Genomic DNA, 13612 nt, shown 5'->3' with positions numbered 1-13612 from the left:
TGTTTCTGAGAATAATGAGCTAACCCAGCAAAAGCCCTGGTGCTCAGTGCACCCTCTTCCTTTCTTCCCCGTGAATGCACGCAGGTTGTAAAGCCAGTGTGTTTGTCCTGCCCTGATGTTGCTATAGCCCAGTCATGTTTAGGCACCCTGAAGACTCAGGTATCATCTGTTCCTCTCCTTTAGGAGAAGTTGGGCTATCTTTAATATAAGATAGAAATCAAACCAAATTAGATTATCTTCAGAAGCCAATTTCAACTGATCCTTTTGAATGGTATAGTTCTATTATTATATATTACTTCAAACTTAATAGAAAAAAATTGATTAAAATATGTGCCCTGTTCATATCTAGCCTGGCTGAATGCCACAAGACACATTAATTGAAAATGAGTTTCTACAAACCCAATCAAGCTCATGAAGATGAAAGATGTCCCTTTTCCCCTCCGTTCCCTCATTGATTTTTCATTTTCCCCACTCAGACCTTCATTTAGCAATTTTTCAGTTTCGTTTTGTTGTGGCCTTAATTCATTTCCTTCACGCCCCGCCAAAATGAAATAATGTACCATTTTCCTTGTCCTTTCTAAACGGTTCTTTTATACTGCATTAGTGCAGGCCAGATTCCGATCCGGCCGTATTTCTCTCTGCTTTGTTATTTCTTAGGAAAAGAGGGTTACTTTATTATTTTAAAAGTTCTTACTGTGGTCATTTTTTTTCTTTTATCAAGGAGAATGCACTTTAAAATACATAATTATGAAATTACCCTGTTATAAGCCTTCTAAAATAGAATTAAGAGGAACTAGAGCAAAGATAAACCTTTTCAGAAGCAGAATGTAAAATAGTGTCATTCTCTTTTTTCATGGCGGGGTACGTGAGGGCCAAACAGCCTTCCTATTTTGTTGAGAGAAATGAAGACACTGTTTGCCAGCTCACAAGAGGTTTGGGTTGAAAACGAGGCCCTGTCAGGACAAGATGAAGCAAAGGGAGAAGGTGGCTTCAGGCCTGAGTGAGCTCTGGAAGGTTCTTGCCTGTCCTGTTCCAACCCTGCCCTGGTCAGTTTACTGATCACCGGATCTCGAGGCGTTTTGAAAACCAGTAATGGGAACCTACAAGCTATTTTCTTGTGAAAGTTTCAGATAATATCCCAGCATCCATTTCCTGTGAAAAGTCTACGGGGACCTACAATAAAGTGTCATATTGCTTTACTTGGACCTAGAATTCAGAACCCTGATGATCTCATTTTGATTAGAAGCTTTGATTGGCAGTTGTTCATCTTTGATCTAGTTTTCAATGGGAAAATGAGTTATTTCTTTGCCAGTGCAGTTTAAAGTAGGAAGTCTTTTTAAGTGAGGGTTCATGGGAAGGGGTGAAAAAGCAGGCATGCTGGTGATAGAGGCCGGGAAACTTCATCAATGTGTCAAGTGCCATGGTAGGTGTGAGCACACACAGTCCTCATACCCTGCCTGTATGGTTAATTGGTTATTCTTAAGATTATGATGAAAACAAAATAAAACAAATTTCCAAGAAAATAGTATCATAAACTTAGTTTAAATTTTAAAAACTTAAATTTTCCCTTACAAGGTTTTAAATAATTTGATTCAATGTGAACATTAGTGTTAACCTCCCTTCCAGAATTGTACATTGTTTCAGTGTGTTTCCTGTTGCCTGTAAGGCATTTTTCAGATATGTGTGTTATCATTGGCCAGCTGGTACGCACAATTTCTTTAAAAACCATATCAAGTGCTGTCTAGTATTTAATACTTACTTGTTGCTGCCATTTCTTAGTATATGTGCTGCTGAAGCGAGCACTGTTGCTGCCATTTCTTATATTCCTCAATTTCTATCGACATCACCAACCTCAATTTTATGTTTCATGAGTCTTGCACAACCGAGTACTATTCATATAGTTCTAATTCCAGGGCTGTGTCATGTTTTGTCAATCTATCACAAAATGACCTGTGTCCCATGCATCTGTCAGTAATGGAATAAACCTCCCGGAAGCTGAGAAGCCTTGCGACCTCTAGGGTTGTTCTGAATCCATACATAACAGGACCTTCCCCAAGTTTTGCATACTTTCATTTTGGTCTGGTTGACAACACAAGCCCTTTTCAGAACAAATCGGGAGCAATCCCTTCACTGTAGAAATCCATTTCCAAAGCATTATAAAAATGTGTGGGTTGATAAGGGTGATTTGACCTCCTCGGAGAACTGCTCTTTTATGTGAGACAGTTGGTACACTACACATTGTTCCAGGTGGATTTGCTGTCTGGTGCCAGGGCAAGATGCAATAAATACAGGATGGCATGGTCCGTGATGTGTCCTCACAGGTGTGTGCTGGAGGGGCTCAGGTAGAACAGAAGAGGGGGACAATGCCAGCCTGTGGGACTTGGGAAGACAGGTGGGAGGTGACTGTTGAGTTCTTCACGACAGCAGGAGGTTTCTTGGTGGGGAAGGGGAGGAAGGGGGTATAAGGCACCCTAGGGCACCAGCTTGTGCAAAGGCCTGGAGGCAGGACCACTGTAGGCTCCTTGAGTGCTGAGAGGATGGGGTGGCCTTGCTGTAGGATTCACTGACAGGGCAGGCAAGAAATGAAACTGGGGACAGAAAGTGGGACCACAGCAGACAGCCCTTATATCCATGCTAGGGCGTTTGAATATTAGACGACTGTGTGGGTTTTTAAATAGGAGAGCGGTATATCCAGCATCTCTGGGGTAGAACCTAGATGTTGGTATTTTGTAAAAGCTCCGCCCGGGTGATTCCAGTGTGCAGCTGTGGATAAGTGGGCAGCTTAGCTCAGACCACCTGTGCAGGTCGCTCAGTTGTAGCTAATGTGAAGAAAAGTCACTATCAGTTCTAAGAAATGTGAAGACCTTCCTTCTTTCCTTCAATAACAAAGTAGCCTATGGTCTTAGAGACCTAATAACCTGCATGAGCAATTAGGCTGCAAGACATATATTCAGTTTGAGTTACCAAAAAACATGTTAATGAAGATAAAAACTAGAAAAAATTCTATTGACATCCGTTAAAAGTTTCCAAATTATACCAAGATGGGTTTTTCCTTTTATTCTATAAGGGGGTCTGCAGTTTGCTATTTCAATTTAACCATTGCAACAAGATTATGCTCTTGCATAGATAAAGTAGTTTAGATCTGATTTCTCATTTCCTAGTGCCCTGACTTAAGCCTGGTAACTTAGGTCATTTACTACCACCTGGTGACAGGGAGACCTAAATGCAGCTTCGTGAAGGGCACATAAACCTTTTGAAGGTCAAAATTCATAAACTTAAACATGTCAAAAAATGAGAGCAAAGGTATCAAATGGATTTGACTCATAAGCTGCATGGTCCCCTGAATTTTGAATAGCCCCTGAGTTTGGTGGGTGCTTCTGGGGACATGTCCACCTTGGTTCATCAACTGCTCCAGACAGTTTTACCTCTGAAATCTAAGGGATGATTGTTCAGAGATGGATGGATGGATGGATGGATGGGTGGATGGATTCATTCATTCATTCATTCATTCGTCATTATCTGAGAATGTAAAGATGACCAAGGTCCTTACTCTTAAAAGGCTTACAGTCTAGGGAGGGAAGAAGTCCACTGATACCATAGCACAGTAGTAGTTAATTTTTTTGGAGGGTTTAGCATATGTTAGGTTCTATCCAAGACAATGTCTCAAGGCTCTTTTAAGTGAACAGTCAAAAATAACACCATCTTCCACACAATTGTGTGATTTAGTGATTATGGGTAAAAACCCAGATTTGGGAGTCAGATGTTACCTTATGGATAGAAGCATGCGAGCTGACTTATTTTGGAAACTTATTTATCTGGCCACCTGGGAGAAGGCATGGGATGTGCTCCAGGGGCAGACTCCCGGGGACACTCATCTGGGACTCAAAGTTGGCACCCGTTGTAGGTTATGAGGGGCCAACCACTCACTGCCTGCCCATCTTACAGTCCTTTCTTTTCTAATCTGAACAAGCCACCCCTGGCCACAGACTATTCTGTACAAGAGGCTTCTATAAGAAATGCTCAATGCTGAAAGGAGGTGTGCACGCCCAGCTTTCATTGAGCACAAGAGCACGGTCGCTTCTGTAAGCCGCAGTTGCCGAGAACCGCGAGCCTTGCTGTCAGAAGCGTCAGCACCCCCAGGTCCTTCCCACAGTCTGTTCTTTCTCCCGAGAACGCGGCGCCTCCTCACTCTAGAACCAGCCCTCTGCCCTCTTAGAATTCCCAGAGTTCCCCCCTCAGCTCTCTGCAGGTGATGTCTCTGACTTGTGTTTATTTCCCTTTTAAATAAAAACGCTCCTGAGAGCTGTTCATTAGGGTGCCCTCACCGCACCTCTTCCTGCTCTTGACTCGCAGACCACGCTGATTACCTGAAGAACAGTGAACCTTGTGTGTGTCAAGTTATTTTCTGTGCTATTGGATGAAATATTACCTCCGACCTTCTTGGCACGTTTCAGTTAATTTCAGTACCCATTTTGCCTATCATTTAAAGATTTTAAAAGTCAACTTTAAAAAAATCTTAACACTATAGGAAGGAATAAAAAAAGGAACACTATTATAAGGGTGATTTTTGAAAATGTTCCTTAAAAGTTGGAGAAAATTTAAGCAACATAAATTTTTGTTCTGCCCATAATCCTCCCCTAACCCCAGATTGATTGTTTATCTAATTTCTCTTCCAGCTTTTACCTTCATCATTATAAACTTTTGTTTTTCTATCCCTTGAGGCTTTTTGTAGATACTTTTCTGTTTTGCAACATGTATGTTTTTAGTGTTTGTTTCATATATTCCTTCATATTGATATTCCATAATTTATTACCCATTTCTTTAGTGCTAGACATTAAGGTTATTTCCATTTTCTCTATTATAAATAATAGGAGCAAGAACATCTTTGTATATATAGCTTTTATTCCCTACATATGAATTATATCCTTGGGATAAATTCCCAGGAGTGGGATTAGTGGGTCAAAGGATACGAACAGCTTTATGGCTCTTAATATTTATTGCTAAATTGCCCAAAGGGTCATTCTAATTTACAATGCCACCTGCAACACATGAGAGTAGTTGTCATTCTCAGCCCTTCTAACACTGATTTCTTAGGTCAATGATTTTGGGCAAATTTAATAGTTATTAAAGGATACCTCCTTACTGTTTGTAATTGTTAAGTTCTTTACTTACTAGCAACATTGGACATTTTTCTTAAGTGTGTATCTTATATTCTGTTTTGTATGGTTTGCTTTTATGTTAGAGAATTGTATTTTTTGACACGAGGTAGAATTTAAAACATTTTATAATGAAAATGTCAAATGCACTTAGGACAGAGAGAATAATTGATGAAGTTCTTTAGACTCATTACCCAGATTCAACAAACACAATTCGGCTACATTTTTTTTTTATTTACCTCTTCTTTTCCTCTTTTTTTTTTTTACCTCTCATGTAATCATTTTAAAGAAAATACTAGACATTCTGCATATGTTTCTTATATACTTCACTATTCATCTCTAAAATGAGGATTTTTTTCTTATGTATAGTAATCATAATGTCATCGTCACACTTAACAAAATTAATGATAATTCCTGGGTATCATTTAATAACAAGTGTTCAATAAAATTTTTTGGAATGTCTTTAAAATGTCTTTTACTGATGCTTTGTTCCAATTAGCACGCAGAAAAGGTTCATTACGTTTGGTTGTTGTGTTTCTAAATTTTTCAACCCACAGTGTGCTGCCTTCTGCTTTCCCCCGACCGCACCAGTTTAACCCCCACCTAGTGACATTGCAAGAACTGAGTTGTCCTATAAAGCTCCAACATTCTGTATTTGACTTTTTCTTTCCTTATTAGTGCTAGAAGCTTTATTAGGCTCAGTTTCAACTTTGTTTTGTGTCTGTGTGTGAAGAGAGGCAAGAATACTCCCTGGTGGTGCTGTGTGATTCATTTTGTACTATTTGGGGGCACATAGTATATGATTGTCCCACTTTTGAAGATGCTCAGGCTGATCATGGATTCAGAAGCTGACAGCCTAGCACAGCTGTAAAGCTCCACATCTGCAAAGCTCCACATCTGCTTTGCCCCTCACTACCATCTATTAATGATGGTAGATTGAGTCAGTGATTTAATGGGAATTATACAGTGGTGATTTTCTAAATTTGTCATTCTTTCCCCATTTATTAACTGGAGTTCTTCTGAAAAGTAAAACTTTTTCCCTCATAAACTAGGACTTTTTAGTAATCTCAAAATGCAGTTTGTACAAGAAAGGCGGGATAAGTGTTCTTGTTCTTTCCTCTAATTATTTGCCAAGTTTGTAAATAAGGAGCTTATGCTCTTTCACTTCCATTGGTGTCCAGTGAGTTGCTGCTGTTTTGTTTTTGTTTTAGAAGAATGATAAAATACTCAGGGTTTTAAATTATATATATATATATTCTATGCAATTACATTCATTAATCCTTTTGGTGCTCAAATTGTTCTATTCTTGGCTCAAGGGAAACTCTTTATGTCCTTGTTTTCAGGCATAACAAGGTATCTGGGCTCAGGTAGTATATTTTTTGCTTCTTGGAATGGGCCATTCCTTCAAGATGTCCTGTGTTTTTTGGTGAGGAATGGTATTTAGTGACCACAATCTGGATATATTATGTGCTTATTGTTATTGTTTCTAAGTTTTCTCAGTGAACAGAGTAGGAAATGCATTTTTAACAAGAGAAAATAAAAGTTTATGAGTTTATACTGAAATTTTTATTTCAAATATAATAAAAATCTTTTTACTTCTATTATTTCTTTCTCTTACACTAAAATACTTAATTCCAAACATTATACTACAACATATCAAGTAGTTTCAAAATAACAAGACTGATATTACTGCTAACAATTTTCCTGGTGAATGAGAGATATTTTAGCAGTTCTGTTTACCTCTAGACTACATTCCACTAAAAATATAGTCAAATTATCTTGTTCAAACTATGCTTGAATTAATTCTTTTCACCAATATATACAGTTAAGTTCTTTTATTTCAGTTTGTTTTCAAGTTTTAGGATTCATTATTTTTTCCTTTTTGGGTTTAGTTGTTGTTGTTTTTTTAATCTGTAAAATGTCTTCCAAAATTAAACCTATGTAACAGTCTTATCAGAAGTTCAGAAATCTTTCTTCTGTTCTGTCTCCTCCATCTCATTCTCTCCCCATCCCTATTGGTAACTGTTTCTTAATAATTAAGATTTTTTAATCTTTGTAGTGTTTTCTTTTGCAAATATATATGCATTTATATGTCCTCAAGGTTTTTTTTACACCAAAGCTTAGCATACGATATATTCCTTACAATATACCGTATCAGTGTTTTAGAGATCTTCTTTTTTTTTTTTTAAGGTTAGCTAGTTGTCCATGAAGATGGACCATGGTTTATTTAACCAGCTACTTACTGATAAGAGTTCTGTTGTCTAAAAGAAAAAAAAAATCCAATGTTCAAATCATTTTATGTCTTGTCCAATGTGTCTTTAGGATCTGTTCTTAGAAATGGGATTGCTGAGTCAAAGGGTATATACAATTGTATTTTTGCACTTTTTTTCTGGCTATTGTTAGATTCCTTTCTATAAGAGTTGTATTGTTTTGAATTGAGAAGGATTTTTTAAGAGATTTTATAAATGCTCAAATTTAAATACAAGATTGTTGGAAAGTTTGTGTATTTGTTAAAAATCGTGTTATTTAATGAATCTTTTCCTACTAGTATCTGAGAGATACCCTGGTTCCTGCTCTTAGGCCATTTATGATTTGTCTATGGAGACATGAAATGTGAATGAAAAGCAGAGAGTAGTCCAAGATAGAATACATGTATTGAAAAACAAAGGTGAAAGCCACACTCCAGACTGTCTCTTTAGGGAGCCTTCCCTGCTTACTGCAGGCCATATGAGTCCCCAGTCCTTTGAATTTCATTAGCACTTTTAGTGACAGTTACCCTTTCCCCAGACCAAAATTTATGACACCTGATTGAACAAATGTGAATGTACTAACAGGAATAACAGAGCCGAATGTTTGATATGCTGGGAGCCTCATAAATTTAAGCTGAATAATTATTTTATGTAGAGTTGTATCTGCATTTTGCAAGGCATGTTCTCTGGGACACCCGTGGGATGGTGATGAAGGTCACGCAGCAGTATCGGTGTGTCTGTCTAGGTTACACACACCTAATGACACGTGACTCCAAAGTCATGTCTGATGTCCCAGGCTTACCTGGGCACAGAATCCTTTCCACGAGTCTCATGTTAACACTGTTCCATGAAACACAAGGAACCCCTGTATAGATTTTGTTTAAATGATAACCAAAGGCATCTTTTCCTGTTAATTTGTACAGTTCCAGTATTTTTGACTAACGCTTTTTAATTTGTTTCTTTCTAGATTGAATCATTAAAGAAAAAGGTACAACAGAAACAGCTCTTAATATTGCAGCTTTTAGAAAAGATATCATTCTTAGAAGGAGAGGTAAGAAGCTGTGTCTCTTTAAGTTGGTGTCTTCTCTATCGTTCCATTTTATGTTGCTGAGCCTACCCTCGACACTTACTTAAAAATATGGCTATTTCCTGGCCTTATAAAATTGATTGAAGGTTAACTGCCAACCCTGAAAATGAGGTTCTGACAGCCCGTTTTTCTTTCCCGCCTGGCTTTCCTCATCCCCGCCTGCTGCTCACCTCTGATTTTGGCTCTCGTTTTTCTTGTTCAAGAATTTTCTTAGCAAGTCTGATAAGCTTTTGGTTAATACTGATAATTGCCCACATTCATGTAGTGCTTTATAACTTGTGAAATATTTTCACATACATTCCTCGTGTCATTCTCTTAGCAACTTTAAGACAGGCAAGACAAGGATTATTATCTTCCTATTAACCAATTTTTACAAAGGAGGTCCCGGGAAGGCAGGTGGCTTTGCTCACACTCGCCCAGCAGAGCAAACGCTGGAGCAAGCCGGGAGACCAACTCCCGAACCTGTGTTCTTCTCTGAGACTGAGTCAACATGTTTTAGTGGTGACTTCATTTCACCTGCCACTTTAAAGCTATTTAGTATTCTTCACTTTCTGGCTTTTTGAAAGTCATTTGGAGGGTTTTGTGTAAGTTCCAGAGAAGAAAATTATGGAGTTGGAAGAACTGGTAAGGGCTTAACAGAAAGAGAAGCCAAAATCTATTTGTTCTGAAGGGTATTTTAGAGCTTGGCATTGAGCTCCTTCCTTCTGAGCCTCAGTGAATCTCTCCTCGTCTCCTTGTCTGTCTCATCATTCTAGTCCTTCCCCGTTTTCACCCCAGAGAAGGGTGAAGTGAGAAGCCAGGAAAAAAGCAACATTTATTAAGCACCTAGTATTCGCTGGGCACTGTTCGTTTTTCTATAGTTTTTGTATAGCATTGCAGTTAAGAGTGGAATCAGACTTTTGCTTCTTCTTTTTCTTTTTTTTTTTTCTTTTTTTTTCTTTTTTTTTTAATAATTTTATTTTTTTAATGGGGTGACATCAATAAATCAGGATACATATATTCAAAGATAACAAGTCCAGGTTATCTTGTCGTTCAATTATGTTGCATACCCACAACCCAAAGTCAGATTATCCTCTGTCACCTTCTATCTTGTTTTCTTTGTGCCCCTCCCACCCCCTATCCCTCTCCCATTCCCCCCTCCCCCCCGTAACCACCACACTCTTATCAATGTCTCTTAGTTTCACTATTATGTCCCACCTACGTATGGAATAATACAGTTCCTGTTTTTTTCTGATTTACTTATTTCGCTTCGTATCATGTTATCAAGATCCCACCATTTTGTTGTAAATGTTCCGAAGTCATCATTTCTTATGGCTGAGTAGTATTCCATAGTGTATATGTGCCACATCTTCTTTATCCAGTCATCTATTGATGGGCTTTTTGGTTGTTTCCATGTCCTGGCCACTGTGAACAATGCTGCAATAAACATGGGGCTGCATGTGTCTTTACGTATCAATGTTTCTGAGTTTTGGGGATATATACCCAGTAGAGGGATTGCTGGGTCATAAGGTAGTTCTATTTTCAGTTTTTTGAGGAACCACCATACTTTCTTCCATAATGGTTGTACTACTTTACATTCCCACCAACAGTGTATGAGGGTTCCTTTTTCTCCACAGCCTCTCCAACATTTGCTATTACCTGACTTGCTAATAACAGCTAATCGAACAGGTGTGAGGTGGTATCTCATTGCCGTTTTGATTTGCATTTCTCTAATAGCTAAAGAAGATGAGCATCTTTTCATATATCTGTTGGCCATTTGTATTTCTTCCTGGGAGAAGTGTCTATTCATATCCTCTTCCCATTTTTTTATTGGATTGTTTGTTTGTTTGTTGTTGAGTTTTATGAGTTCTTTGTATATTTTGGATATTAGGCCCTTATCTGAGCTGTTGTTTGAAAATATCATTTCCCATTTAGTTGGCTTTCTGTTTATTTTGTTATCAGTTTCCCTTGCTGAGCAAAAACTTCTTAGTCTGATGTAGTCCCATTCATTAATTTTTGCCTTCACTTCTCTTGCCATTGGAGTCAAATTCATAAAATGCTCTTTAAAACCCAGGTCCATGAGTTGAGTACCTATGTCTTCTTCTATGTACTTAATTGTTTCAGGTCTTATGTTTAGATCTTTGATCCATTTTGAGTTAATTTTTGTACAGGGGGAGAGACTGTAGTCCAGTTTCATTCTTTTGCATGTGGCTTTCCAGTTTTCCCAGCACCATTTATTGAAGAGGCTTTCTTTTCTCCACTGTGTGTTGTTGGCCCCTTTATCAAAAATTATTTGACTATATATATGTGGTTTTATTTCTGGACTTTCTATTCTGTTCCATTGGTCTGAGTGTCTATTTTTCTGCCAATACCATGCTGTTTTGATTGTCGTGGCCCTATAATAGAGTTTGAAGTCAGGTATTGTTATGCCCCCAGCTTCATTCTTTTTCTTTAGGATTGCTTTGGCTATTCGGGGTTTTTTATAGTTCCATATAAATCTGATGATTTTTTGCTCTATTTCTTTAAAAAATGTCATTGGAATTTTGATGGGAATTGCATTAAATTTGTATATTGCTTTGGGTAATATAGCCATCTTGATTATATTTATTCTTCCTAGCCAAGAACAAGGTATATTCTTCCATCTCATTATATCTTTTTCAATTTCCCTTAACAATGGTTTATAGTTTTCATTATATAAGTCCTTTACATTCTTTGTTATGTTTATTCCTAAGTATTTTATTTTTTTTGTTGCAATCGTGAAGGGGATTATTCTTTTGAGTTCCTTCTCAGTTGTTTCATTGTTGGCATATAGAAAGGCTATTGACTTCTGTATGTTAATTTTGTATCCTGCGACCTTACTGTATTGGCTTATTGTTTCTAGTAGTCTTTTTGTGGATTCTTTGGGGTTTTCGATGTATAGGATCATATCATCTGCAAAAAGTGATACCTTTACTTCTTCTTTTCCGATATGGATGCCTTTTATTTCTTTGTCTTGTCTGATTGCTGTGGCGAGAACCTCTAGTACCACATTAAATAAGAGTGGAGAGAGTGGACAACCCTGTCGTGTTCCTGATTTAAGGGGGAAAGCCTTCAGTTTAGTGCCATTTAATATGATGTTAGCTGATGGTTTATCATATATGGCCTTTATCATGTTGAGATATTTTCCTTCTATACCCATTTTGTTGAGAGTCTTAAACATAAAATTGTGTTGTATTTTATCGAAAGCCTTTTCTGCATCTATTGATAAGATCATGTGGTTTTTGTTCTTTGTTTTGTTGATATGGTGTATTACATTAACCGTTTTACGTATGTTGAACCATCCTTGAGATTCTGGGATGAATCCCACTTGATCATGATGTATTATTTTTTTAATATGTTGTTGTATTCGATTTGCTAGTATTTTGTTTAGTATTTTAGCATCTGTATTCATTAGAGATATTGGTCTGTAGTTTTCTTTTTTTGTGCCATCCTTGCCTGGTTTTGGTATGAGGGTTATGTTGGCCTCATAAAATGTGTTTGGAAGTATTGCTTCTTCTTCAATTTTTTGGAAGACTTTGAGTAGAATAGGAACCAAGTCTTCTTTGAATGTTTGATAAAATTCGCTGGTATAGCCGTCAGGGCCTGGACTTTTATTTTTGGGGAGGTTTTTAATGGTTTTTTCTATTTCTTCTCTACTGATAGGTCTGTTTAGGCTTTCTGCTTCTTCTTGACTCAGTCTAGGAAGGTTGTATTGTTCTAGGAATTTATCCATTTCTTCTAGGTTGTTGAATTTAGTGGCATAAAGTTTTTCATAGTATTCTACAATAATTCTTTGTATAGCTACGGTGTCCGTGGTGATTTCTCCTCTTTCATTTTGGATTTTGTTTATATGAGTTCTTTCTCTTTTTTCCTTGGTAAGTCTTGCCAAGGGTTTGTCAATTTTGTTGATCTTTTCAAAGAACCAGCTCCTTGTTCTATTAATTTTTTCTATAGTTTTTCTGTTCTCTAATTCATTTATTTCTGCTCTGATTTTTATTATCTCCTTTCTTCGGCTGGTTTTGGGTTGTCTTTGTTCTTCTTTTTCTAGTTCCTTAAGGTGGGAAGTTAAGTGGTTCACTTGGGCTCTCTCTTGTTTGTTCATATATGCCTGAAGTGATATGAACTTCCCTCTTATCACTGCTTTTGCTGCATCCCATAGATTCTGATATGTCGTATTGTCATTTTCATTAGTCTGTATATATCTTTTGATCTCTGCACTTATTTCTTCTTTGACCCATTCATTTTTTAAAAGTATGTTGTTTAGTTTCCACATTTTTGTGGGATTTTTTTCCTCTTTTTTGCAGTTGAATTCTAGTTTCAAGGCTTTATGATCAGAAAATATGCTTGGTACAACTTCAATTTTTCTGAATTTGCTGATATTGTTTTTGTGGCCCAACATATGGTCAATTCTTGAGAATGATCCATGTACACTGGAGAAAAATGTATACTCAGTCACTTTGGGATGAAATGTCCTGTAGATGTCTATCATATCCAGGTGCTCTAGTGTTTTGTTTAAGGCCACTATGTCTTTGTTGATTCTCTGTTTGGATGACCGATCTAGAACCGTCAGCGGTGTATTGAGGTCTCCAAGTATGATTGTATTTTTGTCAGTTTTTGTTTTAAGATCAATAAGTAGCTGTTTTATATATTTTGGTGCTCCTTGGTTTGGTGCATATATATTAAGAATTGTTATGTCTTCTTGATTCAGTGTCCCCTTAGCCATTATGAAATGGCCATTTTTGTCTCTAAGTACTTTTCCTGTCTTGTAGTCAGCATTATCCGATATGAGTATTGCTACACCTGCTTTTTTTTGGATGTTATTTGCTTGGAGTATTGTTTTCCAGCCTTTCACTTTGAATTTGTTTTTATCCTTGTTACTTAGATGAGTTTCCTGTAGGCAGCATACAGTTGGATTTTCTTTCTTAATCCATTCTGCTACTCTGTGCCTTTTTATTGGTGAGTTTAATCCATTTACATTTAGTGTAATTATTGATACTTGTGAGTTCCCTATTGCCATTTTATATCTTGCTTTCTGTTAGTTTTGTGTCTTGTTTGATCCTTCTCTTTCGTTTTTCTATCTTTTGTTTTTATTTGGTTGTATTCCATACATCTTTCCTCTGTTG

At 37.2% G+C, this 13612-nt stretch overlaps 1 protein-coding gene across 1 annotated transcript in view; it reads left to right on the top strand.

Moving 5' to 3' along the window:
- Positions 1-13612, top strand: part of MYZAP (myocardial zonula adherens protein) — a 111003-nt gene that overhangs the window by 67410 nt on the left and 29981 nt on the right. Inside the window, exon 11 of the mRNA XM_066276058.1 lies at positions 8373-8456. Coding sequence (XP_066132155.1) covers positions 8373-8456 — 84 coding nt within the window. The remainder of the gene's footprint in view (positions 1-8372; positions 8457-13612) is intronic.

This window comes from Saccopteryx bilineata, chromosome 4, assembly GCF_036850765.1.
Source record: "Saccopteryx bilineata isolate mSacBil1 chromosome 4, mSacBil1_pri_phased_curated, whole genome shotgun sequence".
Taxonomy (NCBI): Eukaryota; Metazoa; Chordata; class Mammalia; order Chiroptera; family Emballonuridae; genus Saccopteryx; species Saccopteryx bilineata.
This window is presented reverse-complemented; position numbering and strand designations above follow the sequence as displayed.